We start from the raw sequence: 10,951 nt of genomic DNA, 5'->3' as shown, positions 1-10,951 counted from the left end.
GACTTCTTCTTTAGCGCTTCTCGTTTAAATTCGACCAGGCTTAGAACATCACTTGTAAAATACTGGTAGGAGGAATTTAAGAAATGTAAAGAATGTAAACATTAAAAGGGTGTTACTAAGGAGTTGAGTATAAATTTTTACAATTTAACATGTTCCTTTTATTACACAATTGCAAGTCATATACTTGATATCTCACAGATATTTTCAGTCCACCATGGCAAGCGTTGTCTTTCCCATGTAAAAACTAACTGAACAATCGAGTTCGCTGTTCTAACTTAGTAATTTCTCAGAGATGAGAATAAACGAAAAAGGCAAATAATAATAAAAAAAGATCCTCAGATAGCGAAAGCTTAAGACATTATATATTGCTGTCATTCAGTTTGTAAAAATATACAGTGATTTTGTAAAGAATGTAAGACAGAAAACGGGTTCTCTGGTAGTAAAATCATTATCCATTACAAAGGTGGGTGTATTTCAATACAGATTCGTGTTCACTGAATGAAAGAGAGACAGACCAAAAATGAACTTATGACGAAAAGCGGGTATTCTGTTGCACTTTGTGCGTAAAAATGTGAGGCCTGGTGCCACACCAGTGGAACAGCCCGGATTTAAGGCCTGGTCGGGTCTTCACCCAGGTGTATAAATGGGTACCGGCGAATTTACTGCTGGGGGTAACCCTGCGATGGACTAGCATCCCATCCAGGGGGGAGTAGCAATACTCCTAGTCGCTTAAAGCTCCGGCTGTATGGGCCACTTGGCTCGGGCGCAGACTTTACCTGGCTTTCCTTACTTTTAAGGGACTCGCGCTATATAGGTAAAACAACTGTCTTAATGCTCGCGCAAAATGGCGTCAACAAATGGCGAGTTTATTAAGAAGGTAGTCACGTATTATTAACGGTAAGTGAATTTACTGTTAACTTACAAATTAAGAACGAGTCAAAGAAGGCAATTTTTTTTAAATTAACAAATTTAGAACGAGTAAAAGAAGGCAATATTTCGCACTAAAAAATCAAAAGTGTTATCGTAGCGACCTCTGTACATACAAATTTCTTCGTTCTTTACAGAAATTGCGTAGTCTAAATTCGTTGACAGTTGTTTTCCCTATATAGCGCGAGTCCCTTAAAAGTAAGGAAAGCCCTTTACCTTTACCTTTATGAGCGTAAAACAAAACTTAAAGAATAAAGAAGTCAGTGAACAACTTCGTTTATAATGCTTTATTTACTACATTGTCTACTATAGAAGTTATGTTTTGCTTCTTCTTCACATCTGATTCAACCTGTAACGAGAGGGAAAAACTCATAAGATCACAAATCATACAATATTACATAAAATGAGGCCAACTCGAACTCGAGTTGTAGGCCAATTTAAAACTAGTTTCGATCGAAAATTTTCATAAAAAAATAATAATAATTGGTAAAATAATCCCCTTTTAAAAGAGATTTTTTTAAAAAACAACAACAACAACAACAACAACAACAACAAAACGTTTTTGCGGGCACTGACTGACAAAAGCAATATCAATGCTTGTAAAGTTAAACTTACCTTGAATTAGCAAAGCTGGCACGTTTTCTGGCAGTTTTGTCGTACCCATGAATGCCAGCTGCAGTAGCTAGTATAGTATGGGCAATTAAGGTTTTTGTCTATACAGCCTGGGAAAATAAATTCAAGAAGATAGACTGTAAGATACACAATCATAAATTGTGATGAATTCAAGGCCTTAAACAATAAAGACAAAAGGCAAAACTGAATGCAACTGATAGCAAGTGCGTTAGGCTTGTCACAATTGCTTTAGTCGATTGAGACTAAAGAATTGTAGTCAAACGAATAAAGCAAAAGCAAAACAAAAAAAAAAAAGAAAGAAATGCGATTTGCACACATTTGAAATAATTACAGAGGGTGTTGGAAATTTTTTAGAAACTTGCTCGAAAGTTGTTCCAAAATCAAAAAAGTTGCTTTAGCTTTCCTTTGAAGGTAAAATTGCTAAGCATTTTGACGAAGTGAAACTGAAACAGAAACCCCAAAATAACATTTTAAGGCCAAAATTTGTCGAATTACAAGGATTTCCTTCAATAAAGAACAACCCTGAAGATACCAATGACGTCTTGTTTGCTGACGAGTTTCTAATGCTGAATGTTTAGACAAACCTCGGATTCACTCGGACAATCTTTGGACTAGAAATTGCAAAACGTCGAAAGATGAAAAAGTTGCCAAAAAGTCGACAAGCAAGTTGTGGAAAACCCTAGCGACCAGGACACCGCGGCAGAACGTCTACGCATGCGCTGAATTTAGCACTTCCGGTCATCTTTCCAGTCACTCAACGGGCTTCACTCGCTAGTCGCTACGCTTTCGGTTCAAGGTCAGTCGTGGCCCACGTTTTAGTTGTTTTGCTTTGTGAATTGCGGTGTTTTAATCTGTTGTCATGGATTACAAACTAAATATGACCGAAACAATACTCGATAGATTTAGAAAAGGTAAGTCGTGGATTCGCTGAGGCTTTGATTCTGAATTTGAGCAGCAGATGAGCTTAAATAAGCTTAGGTTTATCACAGAAGGCGAGAAGGCAGAGTTTTACTTGCCAGTTTTTCTTGATCGATTAACCTTGACTAAATTCATACTTTCCTATCCAGTAATTTGTTGCATCATACCTCTACTAACTATGGTTGCATGTTTGTGTATTTTTTAGCTTTAATTGTTTTCAGCTCTACATTTATTTAACCTAACACTTCGGTCTAAAAAATGACAGCACGCCGTCGCTTCGTTTGTTTTTCGTTCAGCAGAGGTATAAAAACTTTTTAAAGTTTTTTTAAATAACATCCGGTAGTGAGGTCCGCTTTTTAATTATTTGGTTTTTGGTTTAAACAAGTTTTTAATAAACTAGACTTTGATAATTTCTGCTTTTCCTTTTAGATTGAGGAGAGATAACCGGTACGATAGTTTGAAAGTTTGGTAAATTGAACGCCATGTGCGAATCTACAAGTTTCATGTTCGCGCGTGAGGCAGCCACACGGACTGGAAATGTGGAAAACATCCGCCAAATAGACGAATATTTGACCTTGTGAGGAGGATTAAGAAAATCAAATTGCCTTTGTCTTGAATGGAAACACAATTTAAACTTGTTTAGCTTCTCGGCTAACAGCCTTTAATCCAGCAAAAACTCCAGGTAGTCCAGGAGTATCGAAGACTCGATTCATTCATGTTGAACCTAGCAAACACTGAGCAAATGTTGTTTTCTTTCTCAGTGAAGGCAAGAATTATCGAAAGCCTAAACTTTTAAGTTAAAAAAGTTCAGTGCTTCTTTATTTTGGTTTTGTGTTGTTTTTCTTTCTCATTTGTCGCCCCTTAATTTGCGAGCAATTAAAGCGAGCAAAGTGATAGACACAGTCAAAACGAAATTGCCGCTGTCGACTGTCGAGCGCTTGCGACCTGTAAACTTCAAGCATCATTTTCAATGTTGGTGCAAGCAGGAAACCCTATGGTGCAAAAGTATGAAGCTACAAAAATAAATAAACTTTTGAATTAGACTATTATTTTCCTTAAGTTTCTTTGCTATTTCTTAAGTTTTGTATTTAAACTTCGCGCGAAGGGAATTTTGTATTTACGCGACTGGATTACATAGTCAACCGGAAATACAAAACTGACCGGATGTTAATTTTCCACTCATGCGCAGTGCGTTTTGCCGCGGTGTCAGCGACCAGGGAGCAGAAAGTTAAACTGCTTGCAGGCCACATAAGACCTCAACTGCATATATCTTTTATTTGATTTTGTCCTGATAAATCTTCAGATACAGTTGAATGTCTAAACTTTACCATTTAAATTTAAATTTTGAAGAACATTGCCTTTACTCACTTCCACCGCCGCCTCCGCCACCGCCACCACCTGAAACGAAAATATGACAGAGTTAAATTTCAAAAGACAATTACCACCACTTTTAAGATAACAAATGAATGAATGAACTTCATTTAAGTGTCGGAGTATGTAGCTATTAACCTAATATTTTTACCTAAACTATATTTGCGTCGGTTCTGTTTTTCACTTTATTAATCTGCTCAGAATTGTCAGCGGGCTGTTGTTTGGTTGGCATCTTATATGTAATTGTGACCAAGTTCACCATTGCTTATTTTTCGCTAAGGAAATGGTTGTAAATTTTGGGATAATGGTACTCCTTAGTCATCACAGTAATATCACACTAGAGTAACCAAAACATATTTAATCGCTTAAAAATAAAATTCGGATTTGTTTAATGCAAATATACATACACTCATAGAATTAATGCTAAAGACAAACAAAACAAAAAGAGGTAAACAATTACAAATTAACTTGCGCACATCACCGAAGCAAATACGTGCAAACAGACATACTTGTAGACAATCGCACCGTTAATTTCAATGTTTTGCAACTCTATACGTACATTAGTTGTTCACGAATACTGTTTTCAATTCTAATCATAAATTCTGTGCGGTTCCTTGACAAGTTGTTTATTGTTGCTGAAATCTGTTCAATTACCTGACTTCTTCTGGTTGATCCATTCAATAAAGCTGCTCACACGAGCGAACACTGTGTAATGATCGGTCCTGCACTGCGAATGTCCCCAGCTCACGGCACCTCTCAAGACCCATCGTCCACCCTCATTGCAAACAAATGGTCCACCACTGTCTCCCTAATATTATATTGAAGAGAAATACAAATAGTTTTTATCAAAGCCACTTTATTTTTTCTCAGTTGCACCTGCTAGTGTTTGAGCCTATGCGAGGGGTATCGAGTGTTCTTTGCATCGCGAGCATTAATTTTGCGAAGATAAGAGCACAGCGTTTTTCTTTGCGAGCATGAGCATTGAAAAACGTAAGCAAGCCTTGCGAGAAACGATCACTTTTCAAAAAGCTACCTCCACAGAGCATGCGACTTCGAGCAAACGAGCTCGGGTACCCACTAAAATTTTGTGTGGATCCCAAGCTGAAGCGTGAATTTGTGAGCACTGAAAAAAATTGCTGGACCATATATAATTATGACTCCTTTTTTATGGCCCTTTGGTTTTCGTTGTTTTGAGTCACCTTTACAACTTTGTGGATTTCATTATGCCTTTAGAAAATAATCGACTTGTGCTCGCTCTTGACACTCTTGTAATGTTTCCTTTCTTCTATCTATCTTCTACCTCTTCAAATTAAACGACGTCATTAAAGCCGTAGCCATCTTGAAATTTACTATTTTATTATAACGTCAGAAAATAGCGTGATTATTCCGAAACTACAATAGGATGCCATGTCAATTGCACCATTTAGAATACAAGTCAGTTAATAGGCACGAAGAAATCCAAGTATGTTTTATTTACCTGGCATCCACCTTTACCTTGACCTCCAGCACACACCATGGATCTTTCATCAACGGGGAGTAATTGTCCGTTGACTCTGCTACAGTCACTGTGTTCAGCAACAGGCAGCATTGCCTGCTGGAGAATGTCAGCGGCATTTCCACCTCCGACAGTTCTTCCCCAGCCTAATCAATAAATATAAGTTAAAAAAATATAAGTTATATCACGCAAAGCAACACATAAATAGATCGGTGTGCCATTTTCACTTTGCTAACATAACCGTTGCATAATACAGTATTGCCTACCAATGACAAGTCACTTCAATAGCCGGCGCCGTTACCTCGATCTCCAAATAAGCCAGACAGTATTAAGTATTTTTAAAACTAGCAATGGTATATTGTAATTCCAGCGTTTTGATTGGTTGAAAGGCAATATAATGGTATATAAGCTCATATACCATTGACCACAAATATGGTAGCCAATACGCGTCAACAAAAACAACTAAAATATTGCAATTCTTTGGATTTAATAAAACAATTATTCCACTCGCGCTTGTTGGATATGGGATCTTTATAGCCAACTCGGCGCCATACGCCTCTTTGACTATCTACCATCTCATATCCAACGCGCGCTCGTGGAATGATTGTTAATATACATCTCAGTATACTGTTGAATCTTTATGGAAGTGGCTGAAGGCAAACATCTTGGAACTTGAATTTAAGTATCATTCAAACCATAGGACCAATTGTGACCTGCTGATATATTTGTAATCGACAAATACAGTGACAACCAATGAAAAACATCCCCGCAAACTCTCGTTACCTGTAATGTAGCATTGTGTTCCCGCCCGAATACGGCTCCCTGAACCTGGCAAACACACCGTGTTGACTTGGGAGCTGGCTGTTATCGGCCTCTCCAGTTGCAGAAGAGCAACGTCATTACGAAGCTGACTGTATCCCTCATGTTTGAACAGTTTTATTAAGCGGAATTCCTGCTGCACGGCGGTTGATCCAAGGCGACTGTGGGCTCCTGGTAATGTTATTAATTTTGAACTGTTAAGTCGTTTTTGTTAGACAATTAAACATCTGTGCACAGCTAATACAGTCGGGGGAATAAGCGATAGTCAGTTTGGGAAATCATTGTTGAAGCACTCGAAGAATTCCCGAATTATTTCATCCAATTAAAACTAGCGCAAGCGCTCACGAGTACTTCGAAAGCCGTCGTGCGTGTGAATACGCCATGTTGCTTAGCAACTTCTGGAACGAAAGCGGGCTCAGTCATTTCTCGGAGAAGTGATGTCGCCATCAACTGACACTTGTTGTCCCGACTGAATAGCACCGAAAACAAAGCAAAGATAGGTCTGCTGTTGAGAATATTGTTGAAAGAATCCTTCGTCTTGTTTAGGAGCCAAGACAACAAAGGCGGAACCAGGCCTATTCGTGTTTCATTTACGTTGTTGTTTTTTTCTACCTTCCCTTAATGTATATATGAAATAATGAATACATGAAACGCATATATTTAAATTGCAGAATAAAGAAATGAATCTAGAGATAATCATATTATCGCATCTATTTTGAAAACTTATACATTTGCAAAAAGGAAGGTAAGTATATTGGTGGTGTTTCTCTCAATTTTTGTTGACGATGATGCATGCACATATGAAATACTTCAGACTTAAACACAGTACTGCTAAAAGAATGCAGAAATAAGCTGAGATGGAACAACCATACGGGTTAGATCGAAAACGAAAAAAATAATAGAAAAACATGTACAAAATAATAATTCTACCTCGGTATATGTCTTCAGAAGACCCTCGCCTCTTGCTTATATTTTTTGTTTTGTTTACTGCTTTTTATTCTGACCCTCATAAATACACGTATAACTATTTGAAAGAAAAAAAATTCACAGCGGTTGAAGCGTCATTGCGTATTACATGATGGCGCAGTAATAACTTACCCACAACAACAGTGTAGCCACTTGGATTTGTGTTTCGCTCCACGCAGTGGGCCGCAGTGAGGACCCATTGGTTGTCAATCAGTGATCCTCCACAGATGTGGCCCCCGTTTACTCTGAGTGAAATCTGCCAGGGCCAAGAGTGAGGCGAGGCATCTTCCCCATTGACGACTCTACTCGAAAAAGGTCTATTTCCGCAACCTGAAAAAATTACCATGGTTGGTGATTGGTTGTAAAGGGACACTGTCACAGAGATTTTAATCCCTTTTGATAAAATGTACATAAATTTGCGAATAGGTATTCGCAAATTTAAATGCACCTAGTATATGAAGATGGAGATATAAAGTAAATTGTTGTTGAAGGAAGAAGAAAGCCATAATAATTTCCAGGTGTTATTGTTTAGTCTACAACAACAAAACTGAAAAATCAGCCTGGCTTTTTCAAGTTTAGATCCAAAGTTCCTCGTTCCTTGCATGGTGATTTTAAACAAAATTGGACCACTATTCTCGGTTTCCATATGTCTTTAGGCTCTTGAGTTTTTGAAGTGAAACTGGTGACAGTGTCTCTTGCCCCGTGTGCCAGCTATTTTGAACTTAATTACGTTCAAATAAGTTGGTATAATATAAAAATTGTGGAATGAGGTAGAAGCGGCAGTGATATTTGTTATCAATAAAATATACGTGTAGGTCAATGGCAGAACTTGAGATGAAACAAAAGAACTATATGAAACTGCTGGAGCGATCTGTGGTCATAGCTTAAAATATAAAAATGGTTTAAACAGATCTAAAAATATAAAAAAGGATACTCTAAATTTTCGATCGCCTTCTGCGGTCTTCTTCAGAGAATAATACAAGTGCAGTTACACTCTCTTACCTTCGGAGTATGAAACTCCAAGCAGCAAAATCGCAATTGCGATCCAGAGATTCATCTTGAAAAAATATCTCCAAAGTGGTAACAAATTCTGGTTAACATTTGTTTTATAGTCTGCAATGTTATTTTAGTCATAGCTCACCTGGCTCGCCTTTTCAAACATTACGCACGTTCCCTTTCTAAAAGATTATTTAATTTAAAATTAAAAGTTTGGATACTGGATGATTCAGGTGACTGAAAAGATTTTTTCACCTGACGGCCCTTTGTTACAGCTTATCCTTTTATTTTTAAGTTGATCCTGTTGTATATTGATGGGGTTTTTGTGCCCAGTGTCTTTCAATACAAATGCAAACTGATATAATTCAAATGCAAATGCCGAGTGAGCGACTGAAAAAATACTGACTGAATGCAATGCACTGGTCAATGTTAGCATTGAGTTGTGAAAAGATGGAAAATCGAATTATTTGAAAAGCCGTTCCTGAATCTTCTTTCATATACGACTGTATCAACAGCTGGAGAAAAGCTTCAATCAAAAATATTTTCCAAAGCTGAGAAACTATTTAAACAAGAGAAGTTTGAAGTTTAGCTTAGTTATACAGAAAAGAAAAAACTTTCCTAATGGGGCTGCTTAATTTTCTGCTTTTGCAAAAAAGTACCCGAACATGTGAAAATACGTTAGCAAGCTCAGGATAAATTAAGGGACAATATCACGGGTATATTTTTATGCTTTTTGGTAAAAAGTAATAAAATTGGCGAATAGGTCTTCTCTCGTACATGAAATGCACCTAGTACATCAAGAAGGAGATAGGAAGTAAATTGTTGTCAAAGGAAGAAGGGAGCCATAATAATTTTTAGGTGTTATTTCTAGTCCACAAGAACAAAACTTGAAAAAATCAGCGTGAATTTTTCAAGTTGAGATCTAACGTTCCTGATGGCATCACAATAATATCACTTGTCAGTTATCGCTTCAGTACACTTGCATTGGACCACTATTCGTAGTTTCCATGTCTTTAGGCTCTTGAGTTTTTGAAGTGAAAGTGGTGACAGTGTCCCTTTAACAATTTTTTAAAGATACATAAATTTTATGTTGGGCTTACTGGATGATTCGCATAGGCAATATTTTTCTTCACCTGTTTTCACGTTTGTAGAAGCTTCTCCTTTTCTTTTCTGTTTGATTATCGATATTGACCTAGTCACTGTGATTATTTTAAAAATAATTCAAATGCAAATGCCTTAGGCGCAACTGAAAAAATTCTATGTGAATGCAGAAATGCTGACACTGAGTTGTGAAAAGAAAGGAAGTCCAAGTCTATTTTCTTAACAACAGACTACTGCACTGAGCTGGAAAAGCTTTAGTCAATATAATTTCTAAGACAAAATTTTGTATTTATATACATAGAAAAAAAAACTGTCCATCAGAAATTTTCAACAAAGTGTTAGGCAATCTTATTTTAGCAGCATCTCGCCTAGGTCGCCTTTTCAAACACCACGCCTGTACAAGTCAAGTATCTTTTCTAAGCGATTATTTAACTTTAAATGTAAAGTTGGACACCGGATGACACGAATTTTTTAAACCCTGGATAGCAAAGCTTATCCTTTTCTTTTTTTTAGCTGTTTCTGTTATATTGATCTAGTTTCTGCGTTGTTTTACAATAACGAAGTAAATATAATTCATATGCAAATGCTGCGAGGGCAACTGAAAAAATTCTAACTGAATGCAATCTGTAGACTGGTCAATGTTAGCCCTAAGTTGTCAAAAGATGGAAAAAAAAGTCGAATTGTTTAGACAACTGGTTTCGAATCTTCCTTCGCATTCGACTGATTCTACAGCTTGAAAAAGGCTCAAACAATATTTTTGGGCTAGAGAATGAATTATTGTTAAAATGCTCTTTTATGTAGTCCACCAGTAAATCCGTCTCAATGTTTCCTTTGTTCATTGGAATATTTTTAAGGTACTTTGTCATCGCCTCACGGCTGTTAGTTTGCTTTTCAGCCGCTAAGTGGGCTTTTTGTTTAGTTTTGACAACAAAAGGCTAGTTAATCTCGATGACACTAGGTTTTAAGAGAGCAGGAGTAAACTTAAAATAATATAAAAAACGACTATCTTGCACTTTTCTGTGATTTTTTACTTTTTAAGAATAGACACCACTTTTTCTTTAATTTGCAATTTTCTTTTCTGCTATATGGGATCTTTGCTTACGAAATTGTTTTGCTTTGGAAAGAATGGAAGTTGAAGGGAATTTCGGCAAGAACAGATTCCTTCCTTCCATCTTCTCGAGGAGCTTTTAATTTACTCATTATACAGTGTTTCAAGTTTGCAAACAAATTACTGTTGATCCATATAATGTAGTTCAAGGTGATATAGAAAAGAAGGAACTCAAATTCACCTAATTGCAATAACGTTGTCATAGAAAAAAGAAGGAAGGTAAATAGGAATTAATTAGCGTAATTTTATAACTGGTAGCATTTACAGAAAGCTCACGGGTTTTTATCTGCACTCTTTGAGTCCACGTTTTTATTTTGTAACAAGATAAGTTGATTTATTCGTATTTTGAGGCTTTTACGAAAAGTTTACGTCCTTTTTCCATTTTTCTATGACAACCTTATTGCAATTAGGTGTATATATGTCTAAAAACCGTATGGAAACTCTTCCTTTTTCATAAAGCTGTATCTTCAGCTGGATCGTATTTTCCATCCATATATATTTTTTTAATTAAAATCGTGAGCTACCTTCTAGCATGTCACGATTATAACTTAAAGGCGTAATAATGAAACTGTTACCAAAACTGTTATTGCGGTCTGCCGGAGAAATTGCTGGTGTAA

General features: G+C 36.7%; 1 protein-coding gene across 1 annotated transcript; it reads right to left on the bottom strand.

Moving 5' to 3' along the window:
• Positions 1–1,199: 1,199 nt before the first annotated feature.
• LOC144658291 (chymotrypsinogen A-like) lies at positions 1,200–8,216 on the bottom strand. Its single transcript, XM_078518698.1, has 8 exons — positions 8,132–8,216; positions 7,262–7,459; positions 6,128–6,334; positions 5,327–5,490; positions 4,504–4,657; positions 3,847–3,876; positions 1,543–1,649; positions 1,200–1,276 (listed from the first exon to the last, which is right to left on the bottom strand). Exons 1-7 carry the CDS (start codon positions 8,184–8,186, stop codon positions 1,549–1,551), a joined length of 909 nt encoding a protein of 302 aa, XP_078374824.1. The 5' UTR covers positions 8,187–8,216; the 3' UTR covers positions 1,200–1,276; positions 1,543–1,548.
• Between the last annotated feature and the right edge of the window lie 2,735 nt (positions 8,217–10,951).

The sequence above is a fragment of the Oculina patagonica genome, chromosome 6 (assembly GCF_052425735.1).
Source record: "Oculina patagonica isolate OP01 chromosome 6, crgOcupat, whole genome shotgun sequence".
NCBI classification, from domain to species: domain Eukaryota; kingdom Metazoa; phylum Cnidaria; class Anthozoa; order Scleractinia; family Oculinidae; genus Oculina; species Oculina patagonica.
This window is presented reverse-complemented; position numbering and strand designations above follow the sequence as displayed.